The sequence below is a fragment of the Otolemur garnettii genome, unplaced genomic scaffold (assembly GCF_000181295.1).
Source record: "Otolemur garnettii isolate 467f Iridium unplaced genomic scaffold, OtoGar3 scaffold00005, whole genome shotgun sequence".
Lineage (NCBI taxonomy): Eukaryota > Metazoa > Chordata > Mammalia > Primates > Galagidae > Otolemur > Otolemur garnettii.
The window spans coordinates 25293815-25319859 of NW_003852400.1; the positions used below are offsets into that span (position 1 = coordinate 25293815).

The 26045-nt window shown below is 39.6% G+C and overlaps 1 protein-coding gene and 1 pseudogene across 1 annotated transcript in view; one reads left to right on the forward strand and one right to left on the reverse strand.

Moving 5' to 3' along the window:
* COL28A1 (collagen type XXVIII alpha 1 chain) overlaps nt 1-26045 on the reverse strand; it is a 190010-nt gene that overhangs the window by 64822 nt on the left and 99143 nt on the right. Inside the window, exons 21-26 of the mRNA XM_003782701.2 lie at nt 24231-24299; nt 23571-23639; nt 19922-19990; nt 19740-19808; nt 6249-6317; nt 4890-4958 (exon numbers count right to left, since the gene is read on the reverse strand). Of these exons, the coding sequence (XP_003782749.1) occupies nt 4890-4958; nt 6249-6317; nt 19740-19808; nt 19922-19990; nt 23571-23639; nt 24231-24299 (414 nt within the window). The remainder of the gene's footprint in view (nt 1-4889; nt 4959-6248; nt 6318-19739; nt 19809-19921; nt 19991-23570; nt 23640-24230; nt 24300-26045) is intronic.
* LOC105888152 lies at nt 7814-8402 on the forward strand (annotated as a pseudogene).

Consider the following 26045-nt stretch of genomic DNA (forward strand, 5'->3'; position numbering starts at 1 on the left):
CCCCTTGGGTAGAGTGCCATGGCATCACAGCTTACAGCAACCTCCAACTCCTGGGCTCAAGCGAGTCTCCTGCCTCAGCCTCCCAAGTAGCTGGGACCGCAGGCGCCCGCCACAACACCCACCTATTCTTTGGTTGCAGCCATTATTGTTGTTTTGGTGGGCCCGGGCTGGATTTGAACCGGCCACCTTAGGTGTATGTGGCTGGCACCTTAGCCGTTTGAGCCACAGGCGCTGAGCCCAGACCCAAGACTCTTAACAAAGTTCGGCACTCTGCCCTAAATTCCTAAGTCAGATGGTTTTGATGGGAGAAGCCATTTTCTGGCTGTCCCCAGACTTGGCCCTGCAGGTTGGGCTGGCCCACTTACCATCACACCCCTGTAGGCCTCAAATGCTACTGGCAACCCAGTATTACCCCAGGACTCCCAGCTTCCCTTATTCCTCACATTAGCCTAATTGCTGGCCCCTCTTTCTCTCCTGAAATCAGGTTCTCCATGCCCATTTCAGCCCTCCTGCGATTCCTTGCTTATCTCTCCCCAGCCTCTGAACCATAACGTTCCTACCAGATCTCAGGTGTCCCTCATTCTCTGGCCCTGGCTTTACCATAAATATGAAGGAGCACTTCCTGTTTCTTTCCCAGTGCTTCCAAACCTCAAGCTTCTTCCAGTTCTTTGGCTGCACAATTCTAGACATCCATTAGTACTATTGATGCTGCTTGAAATAAGAACGAAGGTTATCAAGGCCCTAAGATTTTCTTTTTAGGTGAGGATAAAAGAAGTAATGCGGCTGAACCAGTAATTATAAACCCAGGTGTCTGTGCCCCACAGTATCAGGAGAATCAGGGGCATTATAGAGCTTGCTATGAACACCATCCATGTTTTCTGTTCTCTCCTGGAGGCAACAACATATTTCAGAGCAACAAATAATTTTTTAAATATTCCTCTTTCCTAGAAACAGGTTAAATGATGTGTGGCAATAATTGCCAGCCCTTCACCAAACCTCTGGTTCCTTTTATCCCCAGCCACACAGCTAGACTACCTTTCCCAGACTCCCTTGCAATTATGTATAGCCATGTGACTAGTTCGCACCAATAAAATATGAGTAGAGGTGACGTATGTCACCTGACCAGGACTTCTAAGAAGCAGGTGTGTGACCATTCCATACACTTTCTTTTTGCCCCTGAGCACAAGTGGCAAAGCAGGCTAGTCAACAGAGAAACCATAAATGGAAGGCTAAAACTCTGTGTAAAAGAAAATTGCCCACCAATCAGATTGGACCCAGATTGGACAGTTAGAGCAAAACCTCTATAGTGCTTAAATCGTTATACATTTTGGGGTCCATTTGGTACTAGAACCAGACCCACACTAACTAATGCAACCAGTATATCATGTTTAAGAGCATTAAATCACCAGAACGTCAGAATTCTAGGCCTTCTTCCCGGAAAATACAAGGGCGACTAGGGGAAAGGGAAGGGAAGTGGGAAGGAAAAATAATGTGAATAACGTCAGGCATTTACTGCAAATATAACCATCTAGTACATCGATTATACATAGTATTTTTAAAAGTTTGTGGTATATTTAATTTATTTTTATTTTTATTATTTATTTTGAGACAGAGTCTCAAGCTATCGCCCTGGGTAGAGTGCCATGGCATCAAAGCTCACAGCAATCTCAAACTCCTGGGCTCAAGAGATTCTCCTGCCTCCTCCTCCCAAGTAGCTGGGACTACAGGCACCCGCTACAATGCCCAGCTATTTTTTTTTGTTGTAGCCATCACTGTTGTTTGGTGGGCCCAAGCTGGATTCGAACCTGCCAGCTTAGGTGTATGTGGCTGATGCCTTAGCCACTTGAGCCACAGGCACCGAGCCAGGTATCAACCTTAAGAAATCATACTATTATTATCACCCTTACTCAGCTGTGGACGCTACTCAGGAAGTAGAGAAGCTACAATTCAAACCCACAGCCCAAACTCCAGTTGAGTATCCACTACTGTGTCTAAGGCACTTCATACAATTTTACCTTCACACTTTGTACAAAAAGACCTTATTATTCTGATTTTAAAGATGAGTAAGGCTCAGATTCAACCAAGATAAATGATTTTTCCAAGGTTAGACAACTAGAAAGAATCAGAGCTTGGATTCAGGCCAAGGTGGAGTGGCTCTAAGGCCCATTCTCACGTCCTCAGACCACTGAGGTCAGAAGCTATGCAGAGGGAAAGGTCATCCAGAATGAGTTTCCCTCTGTTTGTGGGCCCCACTTGGCTCAGAGGTTGAGCTCTTAGGTCTGTGGCCATGTGACCCTTGCAGTCATTACTATTTGTCAGCTGTGAGGACACTGGGGTTTCTGTCAGATGCCATTCGCCAGATTCCCCAGCATATCATTGTGGCTATTTTTTTTTAACATGGATAACAAACAGAGTAGGCCTGAAATATCTCATCCTTTACCACAGCCCAGTGATTTGCAACTGGTGTGCTGTGAGAGGAATTTTTAAAGATAATTAATTAAATTATTTTCAAAAGAAGTTCAAAGCACAGTAAACATTTTCTTTTTTTCATTTTTTTGGGGGGGGGAGGGATCAACATAATTTAAGCATGCTGTGGAAGTTTAACTGCAGGTTCAAGTGTGCTGTGAGATTTAAAAAAAAAAAAATGTTTGAAAAACACTGCCGTAGCCTAACTACATACAAAGCACCCCTAGCTAGGGGTGGATTAGTCATGTTCAGGCCCAAAGGAAGAACAAGGACATGAAAATTAATTATTTCAATGAATAAAGGGTTTTTGCAAGAAATATAGTACAGTCCAGTTTACAAATCTTCCTCAGAATGTCTTCAAGGTCAAGGCGAGCTATCAAGAATCTTGTTTCTATAAGGACCTCCTAATCCTCCAAGAAGAAGCACTAAGTGAACGTCAGGCACAACCTCTAAGTAACAATGAAGAATGAAGGAGAAGCCACCTCTGCATGTCCCTATGCTTATTTTTTAAGCTGAATGGGCCACCTTCCTACCCCCCTCCCAAGATATATAGGGCTAGACCCACAAAGGCTACTTGGCATATAAAGGAATCCCTCAAGACCCAGCCCCATCTTTCTCCCTCCTGACTTAATCTGTAGGATTTCTAACAGACCCAGGGTCTATACCTAGGGGAACTGTTTGTGCTACAGGCTCCCAGTGGGACAAGTTGGTGGCATCATATAATCTCCTAGGCTGTGATGTGAACCTGAAAGACTAAAACCATTTGGAGATCAAAGAGCCACCATCTCAAATTAATTAATTTATTTATTAATTAATTTATTTTCTTTTTGCAGTTTTTGGCCGGGGCCAGGTTTGAACCCACCACCTGCAGTATATGGGGCCAGCACCCTACTCCTTGAACCACAGGCACTGCCCCTATCTCAAATTTATTTATGTAATTAGGAGACATCTGTAATTAGAAGATAGTACCAAAGAGTCCCTCCTTATGCAGAGCCAGCAGAAGAACAGCAGGGGCTGCCATGGCACCCAGGGGAGAACCCATGGTGCTCTCAAGGCTACCCATGACCAGGGCTGCCACAGCAGCTGTCCAGGGTGGTCCTGGAATCCCAAGAAAGGCAGGAGAAGAGGTTCCCAGAAGATCACACTCTTCTATATGCAGAATCAGGAGACTAGGAAGGGGAACCCCCTCTATCCCCACATTTCCTCTAGTCGTACCTACTATCCCACAGATGGTATCCAGAGTGAGTCTTTTCTATATCGATCAGGCCACCCTTCTCTGACTTTCAATTGCTCATCCTCAGTAGGCAGTTTAATTTCCACACAGGATTTTTACATTTATTATCTGAACCTCCCACTATCTCCTACCACAATCTGCTATTTGAAAAAGAGTTTATTTTGAATGTTCCCACATTTGCAGAGTTGATCTCAATTATTCAAGGGTGAATAAATTTTGAAGCTTAAACATGATAAAAATATACATATAGAACAAAACAAAACCAACTAATGGGGTAGCAGTGAAACAGGAAGAAAGACAATGAACGAATTAAAAAAAGTCAACATATTAGTAGAAGAAGAAGGAATCTTTGGAATTATGTAGTAAACTTTACATGCCAAATTACCAGAGACACAGGAGACCTCAGAGCTGCTTAAGCAGAAACAAAGTGGACCGCAGATGGCTGTGAATTCCAATAACACAGACTCTGGACCCAGGGCAGTGGTTCACACCTTGGTTGCTCAGGAGACCCACCTGGGGAGCTTTCAAAACCAGGGTACTCAAGCTCCACCCCCAGAGATTCAGATTTCACTCCTCTACAAAAGGGCATCAGTATTATTCAAAAGCTTCCTTGGAGATTCTTGATTCCACTGTGATTGAGAAGCCCTACCAAGGGTGTCCAACCCTTTTCTTTTTTGCTGCCACACATCAGACAAAGAAGAGTTGTCTTGCATCACACATTAAATTCAAAAACACTAACAAAAACCGATGAGCAAAAAAACGTCGTGTAATTTTCACATATCCGACACCACAGATAAGCAAAACAGGCCTCGCATAATCCTCATGTGGCCCATGGACCACACATTGAACACCCCTGTGTGGAGGACACGGGTAAGGAGGGTGAGAGGGAGAGAGAGCAGCAGTTGGGCATGAAGGTAGCTTTCAGCTCAGATACTGGGGAGAGTAACCAACCACAGGACTTTTAAGTTTTGCACCAAGTGACTTATGTAATGTTTAGCATCCAATGTAAAACTAGGGTGCTTACACTGTTTTACACTTCTGGATGGTGACTCTAAATACTGGATGCAATTTGATTGCTAAACTCACAATAAATCCACTTCGTCGTAGCCACATTTTGCATTATCACCTCTCTTCTCCCCTTTCCCCTGGTGAGTTGAGAGGTGACTCTAGCACAATCACAGTCACTTACTTTAATTCCTTGTGATCCATGGCCAGGAGGTCCAGGAGGGCCAGGCAAGCCTTTCTGCCCAATATCACCCTGTTGGAAGGTGGGGAGGAATTGAAAACAAAGTGTAAGAAGATTGGGGAAGAAACAACACAGGCATTACTGCTCTCAGCTTCCGTCTGATCAGGCCCTATGCATTGCCCATAAGCTACTTTCTGTTTTACTTAAAGCAGTGTTTATTTCAATATTTTCAAGACTCAGAATTCTTAGCAAACAAAATCTTACATATAATCCAAATATGAATATAGAGGTAAGCAGAGCTGCCCAACCTAAGCAGAAGTGGAGGCCCAGGGGCCTCGTCTGCTTGGGTTCCCCTCACTGTCCTACCAACCCCCAGTAACCCCAGGGCCACCCTGCACCAAATCTGACAATCACTGACACACTTTCTGCAGGTTTTACCACCTTGCTGCATTTCAGTGTGGAGCTCCAGTTCACTAGGGTGACAGTTAAAGGTTCAGATGATATCAGTGTGAATTGGTGTTAGAACTTTTAAGAATATACACACATGCAGATGAAGCACTTCCCACTATGTGTTTGCAAGCTGAGCCCATGTTTTTTGGGAAAACTTTTTAGCGAAGTAAGATCAGAAAGCAGTATGTGCCTTCCCTTGAAGATATCCAGTGCACATTAGTACGGTATATTAAAGCCTCTAAGAAATCCCACAATAAAGAAATTAGTTCAATTTTATTTATCCTATAAGTTCCCAAATTAAGATTAGATGGAAGCTTTGAGAAATGTTAGGTTAATAACCTAAGTTACTATGTAAGACAGTCTTTTTCTTTCTAGTATGAAAAAACCTTGATTGTTTTCTGAATATAAGAGGAATACCTGTCTATTGAAAAAAAATAATTAAAAATAGAAATAAAGATGACAACATGAAGAAGAAAAATAGACCCACCTTTCCATCACCCATCCCCCAAATGGGCCAAAGGCAGATCCTCTCACCTCTGGGTGGGACTATCACCCTGAGGCCCTGGCAGAGTGGACATGGCCCTTGGAGCACAATAGGTCCATTTACCTGTGACCTGTTAAAGGCCACCTGAGCACCTTTGACCAAAGTAGAGATGTGCTTCTTGACTATGCACAGCCTCTAAGAAACCTGGAAATGGTTTGAGCACTTTGCAACTACTCAAGAGAGGCTGACTTTCTTCTTTCTTTGGGAGAAGTAAATGACTTTATAAACTTTAATATTCTGTTTTACTGCAAGTTTATATGACGTCAAAAATAAGACTTTCATTAGTAATCAAAAAATAAGCCAACACGAAATGAACACGTACTATGAAGTTACTGCTTACTATGACCCTCCCAGACCTGAGAACTCACCTTTGGCCCTTGAGTTCCTATGCCCCGAGGCCCAGAAGGGCCAGGAGGACCTCTGATCCCAGGTTCTCCCTGAAAAGAACCAATGAAAAACAAGTTACTGAGTTTTTATTTTCACTTTATGTTGTATAATATTTCATATTAAAATATATTTTCAAAAATTATATTTTTAAATCAAAACCCCTTAAATTGGACTAAGATATTAATGGAGCCCTTTTCTCCTAAGATTGCTTTCCTACTGCTACTTAGGCAATCTTCAAACCAACTGATCCAGGTCCACTTCAAATCAAGTGAGTTAATTAGCTTCTTGGCAACATTAATGTATACTTTTTCTAGAACTCCCTTCTCTAGCATTTAGAAAAGTAAATACCACTATTGCAAATAGAGGACTAAAAAGACAAGAATTAAAACAACCATTAAGAGATGTAACCACATCCTAAGCTAGTTGCTTTAATTATTTTTATGCAACAATGATTATGCTATTTGAATCAGGGATTGGCTCTATGATATTTCTGCCACTACAGCAATTGGTACCACCAAGTAAATTCTATAAAGGCTTTTCAATTTCCCCAAGGCATGACAGTTTCATAGCAGGCAACTATTAGCAGCAAATGGGTAGGACCTGGTGAGGATAGATCATGCCCTATGGTTAAACCGACTTGAGATGCTAATGATGAGTAGAGGCAGAGGAAAAAAAAAAATCTCTTCCTTAGCTGCCTCGCTATGCCCAAGACCTTGCTAGGCTATTCATATATGTTCCCTGATTTCATTTAGTATTCACAACAATCCTGCATTATAAGGATGCCTGTTAACTTTTCTGAACCTAGGGATAAGAATGAAGTGACACAAAGCATATAATTGCTTCCATCACAGTATCTAGCCTAACACAGGCACTTGGTAAACATTGGCTCCCCACCACCTGCCCGAGACTGCACAGCTATTAAGATACAGGGCTAAGAGGCTGTGGAAAGGCAGGAACCCTCATAATTGCTGTGTAGCCATTTGGAAAATAGTTTGGCAGCTTCTTTAAAAGTTCAACATAAATTTACCATATGATCCGGGAATTTCACTCCTAGGTATACACCCAAGGAAAATGAAAACACATGTCCCCTCAAGGACTTGCATAGGAATATATGAATGCCTTTAGCAGCATTATTCATAATAGCCCCAAAATAGAAACAACTGACCATCAACTAGTGAATAGACAGACAAAATGTGGAAAATTCAGCAATAAAAAGAAATGCACTGTGGATACATGCTATTACATGGATAAACCTCAAAACCTTATTCTCAATGACATAAGCCAGACATATTGTATGATTTCATTCATATGAAATACCCAGAAAATCTACAGAAATAGAAAGTAAATTAGTGGTTGCCAGGAATTAAGGACAGGAACATGAATTAACCGTAAATGAATGGGAAGGATCTTACCAGGGGATAAAACTGCTCTAAAGCTGATTTATGTTGGTGGGTGTACAGCTTGGTAAATTTACTAAAAAAAAAAAAAAACCATTGAATTGTATATTTGAAATAGGCGAATTAGGGGACGGCTGTGCTGAGGAAGAACAGGCCAGGCACCAAAACGCAGGATTTCTGTCATTGGCCTGATGAATCATTTGATGAAATGGACAGTACACTAGCTGTTCAGCAGTATATTCAACAGAACATAGGGCAGATTGCTCCAATAGTGACCAAATTCTTGAACCACCTGAAGGCCAAGATGAAGGTGTATGGAAGTATGAACATTTGAGAGTGAATGCCGTCCAGATACTTATACTCGAATGACAGCAACTGAACAATGGATTTTTCTTTGTGCAGACCCTCCAAGAGTGTCCTGCTGTAGACTATACTAGACACACACTTGATGGTGCTGCCTGTCTCCTGAATCGCAGTAAATATTTTCCCAGCAGGGTTAGCATAAAGGAATCATCTGTAGCAAAACTAGGATCAGTAGGCCATAGGATTTACAGATTATTTTCACATGCTTATTTTCATCACTGGCAGATATTTAGTGAATATGAAAATGAAACATTTTTGTGTCATCCATTTACTAAATTTGTGATGAAATATAATTTGATGACCAAGGATAACCTGACTGTACCAATTTTAGAAGGGGAAGTTCAGAATTCAGTTTCTGGGGAAAGCGAAGCATGAAGGGAATCATATAGAAAAATGTACGGATCACATAATTAACATTAATTCTGTACCATTTTAGACACATCAACCATGTATCCATATTATACCTTCTTTCTTAGTGTAGGTTTTAACCTTAGTGTAGGTTTACCTTTTAAAATGGGAAATACTTTTTAAGTTATTCATAAGCTGCATATTCACTGCTGTGGCACTCATTGTTTTTAAATAAGATTAGTATTATCTTTTTATAATGCCTGTTGATAAAACAATTTACAGTTTGGTTAAAAAAAAGAAATAAAGAAAAAAATAGATGAATTCTATGATGTATAAAATGTGCCTTAATAAAGTAATAAAGAAAAAAGAACAAGAGTCAGACTTGAACCTTCATCTACCAAGACCTCTGCCTTAGGTCCTATTTTGCCCATGTCCTTTGAACTTCCAGCTTTCGACAGTGCAAAATCAGCTTTAAACAGTGCAAAACTCATAATTTAGAAGAAATGTTGAAACTGTTTATCTATAAAAACAGCCCGTCCTTTAATTAACTTTCCACTTAGAAACTCTAACATACCTCTAGATAAAACAAAGCCTTAAAAGAGTAAGGAAAACTTTTAAACTTTGCTTTATGACTGACTCAATTCTCGTAATCTCTACTTTCATAAGTATGTACTTCTCTTTCACTTACAGGCCACTTTTATGACTCTGGTCTCTGCCTCCAACCCTTCCATTTAGTAGTTAGCCGCTTTTGAGGCTACACACGCTAATTATCTCTGTAACACCTCTCTCCTGAGTGTCCCTAGATTCCCCCCAGCTTAAATGATTACTCCAACATGAAGAGCTCCAGGTAGGGAACACGAATGCTCTGTATTACATACATTTCTACTGTCTCTTCTTTCTTGAGCACCTCTGAAGGACCTTTAAAGGGAGGATCTGTAAGTCCCTCCCCCAGGTGCACCTGGCTACACCTGATAGATTCCCACACTTTGCTATTTCATCAGTGGGATGTGTCTTTTCTCTTCCAAACATTTTTGACATCCTCCAACAAAACAAAATATAGGTAAACATAGTTAAATAGATTTTACCCAGAATCTTTGAATTACTTGACTTTTCCTGGTCACCCCAACCCACCCCAGATTCTACAGCTTCCTCTCTTGTGCTTCCTTCTGTCCCCTGCACCTTTCCTTGACAGAGGTGAAGAGGTTAGAAGGGACAGGGCCAGATGCCCTCTGCTTCCTGCTGTGATGCCCTGGGGAGGCACAGCCCCTCCCATGCACACTTTGGCTGAGGAAAACGGAAGCTGGGTCTAAACAGGTCTCCAGATCTAGCAGTTTACAATAACAGAGGATGGAGAAACACATTCAACACCGCCATGAGGACATCATCAGCAACATTCTTAGGTACTAACACACCCACAAGGGCTGTGCAAGGAAAAAATGAAGGAGTAAGTGTTGATTAAATGAGATTTAAGAATGTAGGGATCTGGGCAAAACCTGCCCTTTTCCCATTGGCTGGTTTGCTGAGGGATCAAGGCACAATTATGGTAGATTAATAAGAGAAAAGTTCATTTCCAAACACCAGGTACATGCAGGGGAACTACAAGAATGATTCCCCAAAGTCTCAGTGTTAGTCAGATACCTTTATAGATGACTTTTGGAAGGGAGGGAGTAAGAGTGTGGAAAGTATAGGTACAGCAAGAGGTTGCTGGGGGGATGTGTGTAGATGGGTAGAAACAGGTTGATTCGTAGATTAAACTGAAAGACAGGTATGTGCTTCAGATGACCTTGGGGCCAGGTCTATTAGCAGATGATAAGGAAGTCAGCAACCCCTTTTTAATTCTCAGTCAGGTTACTCAGGTTTTATGTAGATAGAGGGAAGGCCTTTTTCAATGTTTCCTGATCCTTTAATTCAAAATATTCTTTATACCAAGGAGCCAGATTTGGGGGTAAAATTTCCTTAGCCCCTTCAAGATCTATCTCAGTCAAATGCAAGGTATGCACATGCTTTGGATCCCAGTTCACACAAACCAATCGTAATAAATGTCTGAGACAAGCTGGAAAATGTGAACGCTGAACATTTGCTATATTAAGAACATGTTAATATTTCTTAGGTTTAATGATGATCCTGCAGTTAAGTTTCTTAAGAGAGTTCTTACATTTGAGAGAAAAATAATGAAAGTTTTGTACGAGTGATGTTCGCCAATTGCTTCAGAGTAAAACTGCAAGGGAGTGAGGAACAGAGATAAAATGAGATTGATGTGACATGTTGACAAGGGCTGAGGAAGTGTGATGAACACAGAGGAGTCTCTATTACAGTCTTTCTACTGTTGTATGTGCCTAATAATTTTCATAATAAAATGTTTATAATTACATTTTAAAACTCCACTAAAAATAGCTCCAACAATCTCATCCACGAGTATGAAGAAATGTTGCTATAATGGTGACCTTTCATATATTGATAAGAATACACAATTTAAAAGATTTCTTTAAATGGACAAAAAAGGAGGAGCACACAGGTAGATTCAATGTCATAAATAGAACTTACACATATTGCATGTACTGTTGGTATGTACTAAATGTCATGTAACTTTTTAAACAGAAAGATCTGGAGAGAAGGCAAGGTTTTGTTTTGTTTTTTTATGAAGTAGCATTACTGTAAGAAAGAATTTAACACTCTACTATTTAACTCATGATATTTTTCTGGTGAGAATTTTAGTTAAAACCCCCTCTCAATAAGTATTAACCATACTAACACACACACACACACCCCCAGATGGGAAAACAAGTGGGAAAAACAGTTAAAATCAGATCCTCATCTATCTCAGGCCAGCCTCGTCAAGGCTCAGTATTCCTATTCATTTCACCTTCATATTTCCTCTTACTCAATTCCCGCTAACCCTCAATACTTAGGAAGTGCCCGAAGGCCAACCGCAATAGCACAGCTGACCCTGTGGGGACATTATTGTCCTTTCTTTCCCAGGGCCTCAGCAAATGAGTTTTAAGGGTATGATCCCACGTCATCTCTGGTACTTCAGTGTTTACCTCAAACAAGTTTTCCATCCTTAGCCACATAATTATTGACATATAACTGTGTTTCATCTACCCTCTCAATCTATGGGAAAGTAATATGATATATAACCATGCTTTTATAAATCTGATAGATTTAAATCACGTCTTAACATCCTGCAGATGTTAGTTTGGTATATAACAGGATATCAGGATTGGTTATACTTCCTATATATGTACCAGGCTTTCAATAGAAGGGGATATTAGACATTGACCTGTGAATACACTGATACAGTGTCAGTCCACTATGGTGGAATCTTTGAAAATGGATCCTGTCTTTTGTTGTTCCACAGGCCATGTGGCCACGTTAGGCTGCCACACCTGGAGAATATGAGCAAGAGAATTCTGGGCAGGTCTCACTTTGCCACTTGTCAACACTCGTTCTGCCATAATGCAGCACCATCGGTTGCTAAGAAGTGCATTGACCTGTGTAGTTTCAGATATGCAGTGGACTGACAATGGACAGACTGACATTCACAAAGAAAGGAAATAACAAGTTCTTATACAGCTGCACTAAGCCTCCCACGCAACCTCTGAGGTTGCTGGAGCCTGCAGAGGGAGCCCTTGCATTAGAAGATAATGAGCAACCTGCGAGCAAATCTAGAGCTGCGGGTTACTGGGTAACTACACACATCAATTTCAGGAGACCATGGTGTAGTAAGCCCTACGCCTGCCCCCTGCATCCACTCCTCCAAGGAAAAATAACTGTTTAGATTGCCTACCACTTCCTCTCAGCCCACAAAGGGATTCTAGATGAAAGATACTCCTTTCCTGTTCACAGGAAGTAGCCAAATTTAAGATCGTCTGCGGTACTTATGTATGTGAACTTAACAGATGATTCAGTGAAGGTTTTACCTAGACTTTAATCTTGCAGAGTGATTAATTTTAACTCCTTTAAAAAATATATAATTTTGTATTGATGCTTTCACATGGTAAAAGAAAGAATAAATAGGAAAGAAGAGAAGAGCAAACACATTCATTTTCTCATTATAAATCTTTGCTTTGATTAATATTAACACTATTATGTAAAAATAAGTAAAAATGGGAGAGGGGAGGGGGGAATGGGTGGAGGGAGGGGGATTGGAGGTATCACTTCTGAGATTTATCTTACAAGGGCACAAGTGAATCTTTCTAAGAGCAGAATGTGAACGTTTTAAAATAATAACTAAGAAAATGACACGAGGGCTATGTTAACCAGTTTGATGGAAGTGTTTCGGATTGTGTGTGAAAACCCCACACTGTACCCCAGAAGTGCATTAATGTACATAGTTACCATTCAATAAAAAAAAAAAATAAGTAAAAATTAACACTTATTAGGTTTATTATGTGGCAGATACTTTTGATTCATTATCTCACCTGAGCCTATCAACATCAACTTACTCCATTTTACAGCTAAGGAAACTGAGGCTGGAAAGGCTACTTGACAAAATCATGCAGCCTGGAGCAATTTAAACCCAGATGTGACTGGGCGCCCTTCTCCCATTTTGATGTTGGCTGAGACTAGTATAAATTCTCCACAGACTTTCTTCCAGCCACTGTGTAATGCAAAGACCACAGCTGGGTGGCAGTGAAAGTCCTTCTCCTACATTTAATCAATCACACTCTCTCCAGGAGATGAATGGACATTCTGTGTAGGAAGATTCAGCCCGGATCATAAAAGGCCCACACAATCCAGCTGTCTAGGGCTTCCTTTTCCATTTTCCTTCCATTGCTGTTCCTCAGTTTTGTGGTTTCCTCTCGTATTTTAACTGGTCTCATTCCAGATCTCCCACCTATACAAATTCTGAAACTTTCTTTTGATCCATACTACAACGTACTTAATTTCTCAGAGTAATGCATGATATGGCTACTACTACTAATTAAAATGTTTAATGTGCTACAATTCAAAAAATGTTTTATGTACATTTTCTCTTAGTTTCTCAGAATAAGCCCCTGAAATCAGCATTGTTTTTCCAAATCCCAGATGAGGACGCCAAACCTCAGGAAGAGGAAATGACTTGGTAAGGTCACACAGCTAGTAAGTGGCAGAGGCTTCAAGGTGGAGCAGTGACAAGGAAATGAGCCATCTACCATATACATTTTATAAAATTTCCATATAGTATTTGAAACAATAATCAGCCCAGTAGACTATTTCCCTTCCCCCAACACACACACATTAACAAGGCTTTAATCACTGTCTCTCTCTTCAGGCCCCCTCAGTCCCCACGACTCTGAGAAGACTATAAAAGCAAGTTACAGTTGTTCCAAAAGTGACTGTGTGCTTTTCTACTTTAAGGACAATAAAAGCAAATTGAATTCACTGTGAAAAGAATCAGCCTGTTAAAGATGTTCCAAAGAGCAGTACTCAAAAGATTTTGCTAAAAGATGAAACCAAAACATGATTTGAGTTTTAAAATAAAATAGAAGTCAACATGATATTTAGCAGCCACTTAATGTTTCTTTCTTTATGGCTTCTAAATAAAATTTAGACATAACTACTAAGTCTTCAACTACCACCAATACAATTACCACTCTAATGAAGACTGTAACTCAGTTATGTCATGGTTAAGAATTGTGAACACCTCACTTGTGGTTATCAGAATGTCAGTGAAAGTCTTAGAGGCTTTGTTCTAAGGTTATGCACAGATAGCCCAGATTTGGCAAGGCGTATTGATTACTGACCCGGCATTGTCATATAACCCAATCACTTCCCACTGACACCCTTTAATGTGAAGAGGGACAAGATGGCCACCACTGGGGTGAGGAAATAATTAAGTGATTCTTGAAAACAAAGCACTCAAACTGCTATCACTTTTCCTCTCAGCTATTTTCCCAGCTTTAAATTCCAAATTATTTAAAGTAATTTCAATTCTTTGAATCAATTTCTCTCCTTGAACTTTAATATTCACCCCTAACTGCTGCATCTTACAGTCCTTGATAATTTGAAAACTTGCTTTAGGATTGAGGAGGATTAGTTACTGAATGCTTTTCCTTTTCTCAAAATCAACTAATCAACAACGAGCAAATAATTACCATGTGCCAAGAATCTCACTGGCGAGGAAGAGCTTTCTTATTTAGCTGAGCCATAAGCCCTGAAAACATGAGCATTGACATTGCCCCTAGTGACACGAGAAGAGCAAACTTGTCTTATACTGAAATTCAATATCATTTTCCACCGGGAGAGAGTTCCTCCAGGTCTGCTTGATTAAAAACAAAAATGTTCTGATGGTGATGTGGGCAGCGAATGTTAAGGGGATTCAGTGCATGTGTCTCCAGGACTGAAGGGAAAGTATGTACCTACTCTAGGGAAGAGAAATGCAACACTAGGAAAACAACAAAGAAAGACAAATGCAATATTGAAAGTCAGAAGGTAGACGGGCGTGCAGCTCAGATTTTAAAAATCTTGCATAGACCTGAATTGGGGAGCAACCTTGAAAAGTCAACTAGTTGAGTTTTCCTGATGTGGAATGTGACCTTTTCTGAAACCTATGGTCCAACTGCCTGGCATCTAAACTTTATATGTCTCTGGTTTTAATTAGCCCTGTTTTGAGCTGCTTGTCTGGCCTATAGTAATTTTGCAGGCTTATTAAGGGGAGGTGAGTTTCTTCAAGTCTACTTTGGAATTTTGGCCCTTAATTTCATTACCATTAAGTCTGTATACCAGGCCAGCCCTCCTTTTCATGCACTGTTCAAAATGGAGTCCTTTGTCCAGTCTCTGTCTGCCGATGATGGAATCCACAAATTCCTAATGCATCTCTGTGTGAATTGGTCCTTTGTTCCACCACTGCCTGTTGGTGGTGTGCACATATGTGAACCATTGCAGAGAACAGAGAGGCAATTCAGACGCTGGGAACATTTTTAGAATAATGATACTCAGTGGAATTTCACATAGACTCGCATTTTAATTTATGACTATAGGCCACTTTTGTCAAATAAAGCATGTATTTACAATACTCAAACATTTAAAGTTTTTAAAAAATGTTTAACTCTTTGGGGTTTGGGTTTATGTTTCTCTTTAATGTTTATATAAGTTTTGACTATGGAAAGGCTAGAATGGAAAGAGAAACTGTCCACTAAACAGTGCTGAGATAGTTAGAAGACAGCCAGTATTGGAGACCGAGCATATGTGAATCAGGAAAAGTCATTCTTTCTGCTCTGATTTATTCATCCGCTTAGTTTTTCATTCATTCATCTGTATGCATAGTCTCCCTCTTGTACACATAACAAAACGTAGTATCAAAAATGCTCATATTGTCAAGAAGTAAATTGTTCGATTTTTCTGGTCCTTGATTTCCTCACTTGTAAAATAACCAAGTTGTTTAAAATGCCATGACAGTCTGGAAATATTTAGGTAATATAAAATAATTACAATAATAATGGCAATTAGACCTATAATAACAATTCAACAAATCTTTTCTGTCCATAGGCTTATTCTAATCACTTGATAGTTGAAATGTACTTTGAGAGCCCCCAAATCTCCAAGAGGTTACATCTCCTCTTTGCAAGGTTTGGCCTAAGTCCAACCACCCCAAGGCTCTGGGGAAGGTCATGGCCTTCCCTATCACACTGAGAGGGAGTGAAAGAACTAAGAGAGGCGCATGGCAGGTTGCACCTGGCCTCGAGGAGCTCAGGAGAGCTGCACCTTATATTTCTCTTCTATGAGGCCAGACACAAACTCTTACCCTTGGGAAAATCAGGAAATCAGCCCTTAGCCTGCATGCTCCTTGTGAGTTTTTGATATAGAAAACACAGGAACAAAGAATTAACTGTAGCTTTTCAAAGTGAAATGAAATGTAGACGTGATTGCCCTAATTGCAAGAGGTCCCCCTAGTGTCCAGGGTTCAACTGAAGAAATGCAGGCAGAGATGGGTAGGGTCTTTGAGCCCCATCTTCCCATCATTGATTCGGGCCAAGGAGTGTGGACACCGGATGAGCATTCCCCACTTAGCAAGAGACTAGATTATCAGTTCCTCTTCCCAGCATGTTTAAAAGTGAATTTTTAACCTGTACCTACTATGTCCTTGAAAGTCATAGTTTTTACAAGACTTTTGGAAATGTCTCTTGTCAAAATGTGGATTAAATTCAAGGTACTTGTATCTATTGTATTATAGAAGGGCTATAACCACTAATGCTGAATGGAATTTTTCCACTGGGGAAAAAAGGGATTGCCTTTTATATGTTCTAAAACATAGAAGCTTTGAGTTTAATGTCTGTGGCATATGTTAAACACATGTGACCTTAACTAAATATCACAAAAAACCCAACATAAATTAATCATCAACCTTAATGGTTTCCTCATTTCAAAACACATTTGTTTTGCAAGTTAATGCCTTTAGGCCAAGATTTTAAGGTGATTACACAGAGTTTAAATGAAAAACATATCAGGATATAAATGTCTATACTACCGTGCACACACACACACACACACACACAATCCCACATACAGTTTCTCTATCATTGCAACTCGAAATGGAAGAATTTTATACACATTTGGGTCTTGTGCTTTTGTTACCACTGACAATTTTTAGTATTCTAAGAGTCTTACCTGCACTTTACCAAACCAGAAGGACATTATCTGGAATTAGACTTTTCAAAATATCCCTTTTTTTAACCAGTGTCTATCCCCGTGTGTGTATGTTTTCAAAAGTTTTCCTCAGAAGAAAAAGGGTACATAAAGAGTGCAAAGTGTCTATTAAAAAGGAGAGATGATTCTAAAACTTATTTAAAAGCTGTTATTTCCTGTTAGAATTTCCTTTACCTTCAAGTTTGATTGTAAGACTAGCTCACTCCCCTAACATATCCATGTGGGGCTAGCGAAAACTGGATAACACTTTCCACAGGGAGAGACAAGAGGCAATGGAGGGAAGGAAGAGGCACCCAAGCCAAGTGGAGGGGACCAACAGAGGCGGGCCGCCTAGTGCCCTCTGGCCAGCTGCTGCTCAGCCCACCACGTGAGCTAACAGACATGTGGGTTTCCCTTAAGACACATCCCTGGCAACAAATCAGCCATTTCAAATTAAAAAAAGAAAAAAAAAAACAAGACAAAATGAAATCTTACAAGGAACATCTTTTTTCTTGCTTTTCTCCCCTAAATTTAAAAACAAATACAGAAGATATTTGGAGGGAAATGGCATATGAAATCATTTAGAAAATGTTTTAGTCTGTATGATAAATAATCTGACAGAGTAGAATATTCACAAAAATCACATTTTTAAAATGTTCTTTATCTGTGCCTAAGTGCCTGTCTTTATTATTATGGCTAAACGTAAAGCAGTAACATAATGGTACGACTTAATATAATACAGTATAACTTACATAATGAAAATGTAAATGATCATCTGTTTCCATTGGAGTACAAACACATTCCAGGATATTTAACATGCTTTATTTCATGTCTTATTAGAAATAGGAGTAAGCTTTTACTTCCCTAAGGAAATATTTAGTGTAACCAGAGTTTTTTACCAAACTTTCACTCAGAACAGAAAATAATGAAGTTTACCTATTAAATTTCTCTGTTTTAAAAATTGTTTAAAAGTGAATTTTTAAACTGTATCTACTATGTCCTTGACAGTCATGGTTTCTGACTATGACTTTTAAACATTTCGACAGATACTATGCCTTAAAGAAAAACAGAATACCTCAGTGTTCAAATCCCATATGGTTTATTGCAGCTGTTGAGGCTTATTCAAGGATTGGATTTAGTGCTGAGTCAGACCAAACCAGGACCCTGATCAAAGCACCTTGGGTTTGTCTTCTCTGCACAGTGTCCATGTCACTTCTCACATAGCCTCTCACTGGACTTTCATAATTACCCCCAAGAAACAGAGACAGGAGAGGTATCAAGAGCTCCCTTAGTGATGGTATTTAGTGCCATGGGCCTACAATCTGTGTTCTACCTGGGAGAGAGTAAAAGGGCACCTGCCCATTGTACAGGAGCAGCATCAAGGTGTTGTCACTTGTAAGTGCTGTGGTAAGGACAAAAATCAGATGAAAAGTTGGCATTTAGTGCATACAACATCTTTTCCTTCTAATGACCCAGAAACGTTAGAAAAATCAAATGAGAAGATACACTTCTCATTCATTCATTTCCTTTTCCCTTCATTAACAGGTTACAGCTCCTACTGGATGATACAACTAGTTCTGGTGACATGAAGTTAGGAGGGAATGAAACAAAGAGGCCACCTCTAGGAAAACCTTCAGTCTTGTGAAGTTACAGAGCAAAAAAGAGCAAGATGATTGTGGAAAGTGATCTGTACTACATACGACACACATGGTGGGGGTGAGAGATAGTGGTTTATTTTTATACAAGTGGCCAGGGAGGTGAGATTTGAGGTGAGGCTATAAAAATCAGCTATCCTGGCAGAGCCCAGGTCCTCAAGCAGGACTGAGCTGAAGTAGGGCAGGCCAGTGTGGCTGGACATAGACAGCCAGGGAGAAATGACAGAAGCTGCATTCAGGGTACAAAGGCCTTGGTAGGCCACGGAAGGTGGACAGAGTTTATTCCAAGTACAAAGAGAAGCCACAGGTGTTTCTCAAAAGGAATAGGATATGATATGATTAGTGGTTTTTAAAGACACCCTGCCTGTAAGCTATGGGAGGGTTCAAGAGGGAGAGGAAAGGGTAATGAAGAGGATATTTTTATAGTCCAGGCAAGAGATGATAGAAATTGGCCTGGCAGAAGCAGAAGGAGAAAAGGAACCGGAGTTGAGATATATTTTGGAGGTAGCACTGATGGGACTTAGCAAGGGACTGGATGTGGAGGAAGGAGAAGGAAAGGAAGAACCAAGGATAATCATTAGCTGTCTGGCTAGAGCAGGTTAGATGGCAGGTGGCATTTACAAGCCTAGGGAAAACCAAACGCTCTGTGCTGGATGTTAGGTTAGAGATGTCTGTGAGTAGCCCCAGAAGGGATATGTGGAAAGAAACTAGACAGTTGAGACCAGAGCTGGAGGAGGAAAAATGGAAATCAGGAAGCCATTAGCAGAAGGATAATTGTTGAAGCCCTGGGACTAGATAACAGCAGGGAAAGAGTGTGGCGAGCGGGGAGAGGAGGCTCCCAGCTGAACCCTGATCTTGCTACAGGAAGAGGAAGTGACAAAATAACAGTCAGAGTTGCTACCAAAGAAGGAGAAAGTTATAAAGTCAATCTATATGTTCAGATTAGTTCCCCAGAAATCCCTAGATGATGGTAAATAACTTCATTAGTTGTCTCAGATACTGCTACATTTCTGTCTGTTAGAAAATTCCACCTTTACTACAGTCACTTACACCAGTAAGTTCACGTTTAGAAGCTAGTGTTTTGCCTACTTCAAAAGCTTACCTTTGCTCCAGTGTCTCCCACTCCACGTAAACCCACTGGTCCTGGGGGTCCTGGTAATCCTCGAGGCCCCTGGGATAACATAATAAGGAAGGGAGTGAGCATCCTTGTAGTATGAAATGTTCAGAAGAATGGGGGGAAGGGAGGGAAAGAGGGAATGAAGAAAAAGTAATGTCCACACTTACAGCCACACCAGGATAGCCATCACCTTTGAGTCCTGGAGCACCCACTGGTCCCCGAGGTCCTTGGGCACCCTGGATAAATGCCAATACCAGGGCATATCATGAGACTAAACTATAAAACACCAGCTTAAACTTAAGCATAACACCAGCTCAATATGCCGAAGGTAGATTTCAAAGTACAAAGGAATAACTCGAAAAATTTTAGGAGCAATTCCTAGCACATGTGCAACTCATTATCTCTTCATGAGTCTTATCCACTTGAATTCAGTGGGAGACATGGAATGAATGTAAAGAACACAAATAAACCATTATGACATCCTCTGTTGGAAATACACTTCACTGGAATTAGAAAATAGCTTACTGCTAATATTTTAATTTCAAAAATTATACATTCTTAGTAACTTTTAAAGTAGATTTCCAGGAAAAAATATAAAAATGAGAACATTTAGTAAGCACAGTGCGAGAAGAGTAGAAAAATAATACACAGCAAACTTTTGAATGTGGAATAAAATAAGTCTTTGCTTTCCTATTGTTGTGTTAAGCTTATTGTCTTCATTGGTGGGGCCCAAATTATATGAGAAATAAATAAACTCAAATGAAATTAAAAATATTAATTTTTAAAAAACATGTTATATGGGATGGGACATTGGAAGTTTGTGGTTTGTATCTTGGGCCTTAGGAAAAAATTATAAACATTGTTTTACAGTGATAACTTTAATCATCAAAACTTTTAGTAGCAGCCATTAGCTGGGTCCTATGCAGAGAACAAGGAGGGGCGACTATTGTCCTTGAGACAACAGATTTTTCTGAGATGTGTCACTCTCCTACAAATGGAAATCAGGGAATGTTCTGACTAAAGGAAAATGGGGAAAGAGGGAGAAAACAAATTAAGAAGAATATTTTAGAAGAAGACTTAGTAACTCTAAGTCCAGTACACTTACATACAAAACTTGTTAATATTTCTTTTATAATGTTAACATTCCATTCTGTTGCTGTGGTAACTCTTACAACAGCTCTTGTCAATATGCATCCCTTGTTTTGATAAAGAGCTGTTCGTGTTTTAAAATATTTATAGGTTTTTACATGAGGAGGAAACGCTAATGATAGATAGACCTTTGTTTCTAAGAATGTGGAAAACAGCAAGATGCTTAAGTAATTTCCTTTCATGTAAGCAAATTCTGAGATCAAACTGCCATCATTCTAAGCCAAAATGTTGCCCCAAACCTAAACCCCCAAAACTCTTCTTAATTCTACTCCTATCAACAAATGATTGATTGGGGGAGGGGGTGAAAACGGCATACCCTTAAGCAGCAGGAGAGTTAAATTTATTTTGAAAACCATAATTGTAATAGTTTTTTCTTCCTGTTAAACCTAAGACTGTAAGGTTAGCCTTCTCAAAAATGGTCATCTTTAGAAAAAACCTTAATGTACTAATTATCATCAGTAAAAACCCCGAATCATTTCTTAAAGTTATATTAGAGATTATTTTATGACTAGAGAAGACAAAAGAAAAAGAAGAAAAAAAATAGTTATATGAGAGAAAACAAGAATAACTTCTTCCACGTGAATTTTGGTATATCCCAAACTACAGGGAACTGGTCACTTCTCAGAAGCAATTTTTTATGCTATTTCAACTATATTTAAGGTTAAAACTCTAAACATTCACATTTGAAACTTGTCCCAAAATAAGATTCCCATCTCTCTCCATGTTTGTACAAGGAGAGGGTCAACGACAAAATCAAACAGTGACTGCTCCTTGGTTAAGGTGAAAGACAAAAAATTGGAATCACAATTCACTTTTTGGTTTTTATTTTGAAGTTCCAAGCCTACAGGAAATTAGCAGCAGCTGCTAGTGTTTAACCTCTGGCACCCACAATAGAGGGGGAAAAAAACATTCCAACACGACAGTTTATAAACATTTTTTTCCTAGAGATCTTGGTCCTTGCTCCTAAAAAGTTGTAGGTAGCTTGTTACTTCTAATGTTACTTCTATTTCCTACTAATATTAGATTTTTCCCCTCAAGGGGGGATAGACACAGATTTTTATTTTGGGCATCTTAGAATCTTTTTATAGATGGATTTTTGCCACTGGGCTTTTCTGCTCTGGATTCAAGAAAATGTTTCACGAAGTGACTCACTTTGAAGTGTTTCTCTCATTCAATTAAAATTGAGGCAAAAATTAAAATCTGGCATTTTGAAATCAGTTTTACAGGAGATCTGAGAGATCCTTGAAGTATTATGCAAAACTGAATTAATGTTCCAAACTTTCCTCAGATATTCAAAGGCATATATGACCTTCCTACAACTTAAAACCTACAGAATTAGAGAAGAGTGGCAGAAAGAGGACCATTAGACCCCAACTGAGGGTGGGAAACCTGTGAACTTGGGACCATATGTGGTCTGAATCCTTGATTGTGGCCTTTTGACTGGAACCAAATTTTACAGAGCAAATCCTTTCAAGAAAGGGATTTGTTCTTTGAAGTTTGGATTCTGTCAGGGGGCCACTTTTGGGGACTGGAGAGCCACATGTGTCCCCAAGGTCACAGGTTCCCCGCCCTATCTATAGTTATCACATTAGAAAATTGGGAATGTTCTCCTTGACTTGTCTGTATCACTTGGGGTATTATAGAGGAGTCTATACAGCTTGGGTTCTATTTACCTCAGGGTCCTAGGGAGCAGGTGAACAACTCATCCCGATTTCCCCCAAATCTTCCCATTTTCAGCCCTGAAAACCATGCTTCCTGAGAACCCCCTCAGTCCTAGGCAAACTATCATTCCATCGAGAAGGACAGTTGTCACCCCCACAGGGAAGACTGTTAAAGCAGTAAGAGCAGTGCAGGCTCAAGATCCTCCCTTCATCATCAACAAGAACCACCCTAATCTACATCAGTTTTATACAACAGGTTTTGCATTATATTTCATTGAAAAGATGACTCCATGTTTTCTTTTCTTTGAAAGTCATTGGTTTAGTACTTGACCTCTTTCATCTGGATGAGACAATTTGATAAGAGAGCACATAAACCAGCTTCAAAGCCACAGAACAATATGCTATTAATTTCAAAAGTGTTGATTATGGGGCCCTTTGTTTATACAAACAGAGATGTGCGTGTTAACACCTAGGAATGTTATAAGCACTAAATTTTGCCCTGGTGCTGGGTATAGTGTAAAGAGGAAAATGGTGCTTCATTCTCATGGACCACTAGGTAAGATTACTTAAAGCTGATTTCTTCTGTAATTATTTGCATTTTCATCTGAAATAATGCCAAAGGATGGCTAATCAAAGCAGGTGAATTTTTGTTCAATAGCACTTCCAAACACACACTTTTTTGTACTATGTTTTGCAGAGAAGTTACTTCAGTAAGTTTGATAAGTAAATGGAAGAGGTCAGAACCCACCGAATCTCCTCTATCACAGACTCTGCAAAAAGTGCCTTTTCAAACAATTGCCTAATCGGCAAATATTTAACCATAGAAGCTACTGTTCCCCACATGCATGAAATACTAAACTGACTGTTTGATCTAAGAAGGTAGAATAGCCATATCCTTACATTTTAAGTCATTAACATAGAGAGCTTGCAAGTAGAACCAAGTGTTGTGTAGTAAATTTACTTTCATTTCTCTTACATATAGAAAAAGAACATGAATCAGGCATACCTTTGGTCCTCGGATAGAAAGTCCAGGTTCTCCTTTAAATCCAGGCACCCCAGGTCCTCCTCTATCTCCCTGTATATTTCAAATAACATTGTGTAAGAAACCACTAGGGCACACAGCAATAAAGAGATTGGCCAATCTGCAAAGAGCTTAATCTCTCCGTCTCAGGCCTAGAGATAATATATTCTTCCAACATATCTCAAGAAATAAATCCTACGCAAATAAAACCTGTCAGCAAAGACTACTACAGCTGTTAGGAGAAAGCCCATTGAAATAATAGGGGGCAATTTAGACTCAAATATTCAGACGGTAAGAATGCCTGGGAATGCTCTTAAAATTGGGCAGATTTCTTTTCTGCCAGATTTTCAATTATAAATCCCAGCAGAGTCTTCTGAATAAATGTCGTAAGTTCTTACCTGCATGAGGGTCTAGGATTTGGAAGAGGTACTGAAGTGTACAGCAACAACCTTAGTACCAGGAACACAAAACCCAGGGTTCTAGTCCTAACTCTGCACTGGCTTTTCATTTGCTTGTCTGTGCAATACCAGGGCTGAGCTAGATCATTTTTTTAGGGCTCTTTCAAAACTAAAATTCTAATTCACTGATATCATGAAATTTTTATTTTCTCCAGCTTCCAAAAATCCAAGAAAAAGACATTCTCACCTTTGGCCCAGGTGGTCCAGGAATTGATGCTCCAGGCATTCCAAAAGGGCCCATAATGCCTGGCTCACCCTTAAGAAGAACAAAATATTCATTACATTTCAAGCAGAGAAATCATATACGGAGACTACATTAAGAAAAGCATAGACATTTCTGCAGATTTTAAAATGATATTTTGACCTCTTGTCTGTTTCAAAAATTAATGTGAAAATAATTTGAGCTTCTTTTGTAAATGACTGCTAAGGTTATTGACCAATAAGACTATAATGCCTTTCAATAAATGTATTCAATTAATTCCTAAAAGTTAGAATAATTTTTTTATAAATTTGTTTTTTGGAGGTGTTTTTGGTTTGTTTTTATGCAGTTTTTGTCTGAGGCTGGGTTTGAACCTGCCACCTCCAGCGTATTGGGCCAGTGCCCTACTCCTTTGAGCCATAGGCGCCGCCCAAAGTTAGAATAATTTTATTCAAACCCTATAGATTCTGACTTAATAGACTGGAGGCCAGGACCCAGTAATATGAATTTTTATAATCCACTCCTGGTGATTCTGATATAGGTATCATCACGATCCTCTGAAAAACACTATTCCAAAGCAATTGCAATTGCATACCACCAGTGTCCCAAGTGACCCACTGGGATACTAGAAGAAAATATTACAACTTCCCTATATATGGGAAATATATAAATATATCTTTATAGCAACTATTAAAATTTCAATTATTTATGTAATTTCATAAAATAATAGTGTGATAGTTTATGAATAAAAGTTACAATAAAAAAACTTAAACATTTGTATCAGGACATGGTCAAAATCTTACTGAGGAGTTTATAATCAGAACAATTCGAAAACTACTGCTCTAGAGCAGGTGTTTGCAAGCTACACCTGATGGGCTAATCCAGCCCACCTCCCTATTTTGTATAGCTTTGGGCTAAGAATGGTTTTCTCATTTTGAAACAGTCATTATATACTATCTTCAGTGTTGTCTCTTGGCCCACAAATCCTAAAATATTTACTATCTGGCCCCTTACTGCCCCCCAGCAAAAAAAAAAAAAACCATAGAGGAGTCTTACAGAGTGGACTACGTCCATGCTATGTTTCAACCTAACTCTAGGATCTCAGATTGCCACCTAATCCTGCCTCTGTCTGATTCATGCCATTTTAAAACTCAATGGCACAGTTGCCGACTTGGTTATCCATCTCCCTGTGGGAGGGATTTTATCAATCAGATGCACCAACGAAGGCAACTGCCAGAGCCACGTTCATTTTCCCAGTCGAGGCTTCCCACCATGCTGATTAGCCAGTACAACCAACAAGCTGCACACACGGGCCTACTGGGCCCAGGTCATGCCACAGCATGTATGTGCCAGTCCTTAAATCCAAACCTGAAAAGATATGACACATGACATAGCCAGGATCTGGAAACAGATACATACCCTACCCAATTTTTGACAAGGGAACAAAACATTAACCTGTTAAAATTTCTGACTAAAACCAGGGGTAAGGCAAAGTTATGCTTTTAGATTTAATTTGTTCTTTTATTTTAAAGAGGCCAATTACTTTTAAAATCTGAAAAGCATTATAGGAAGTATACAGTAAGAAGACTCTGTACTTAAGACTCTTTAAAATGTGGCAAATCTCAGCCAAGCCAAAAAAAACAGTCAAGGACTCTATCCCGTTCACAGTAGTGCCAAAGAAGATGAAATATTTGGGAGTTTACCTAACAAAGGACATGAAAGATCTCTATAAAGAGAACTATGAAACTCTAAGGAAAGAAATAGCTAAAAAGGTTAACAAATGGAAAAACATACCATGCTCAT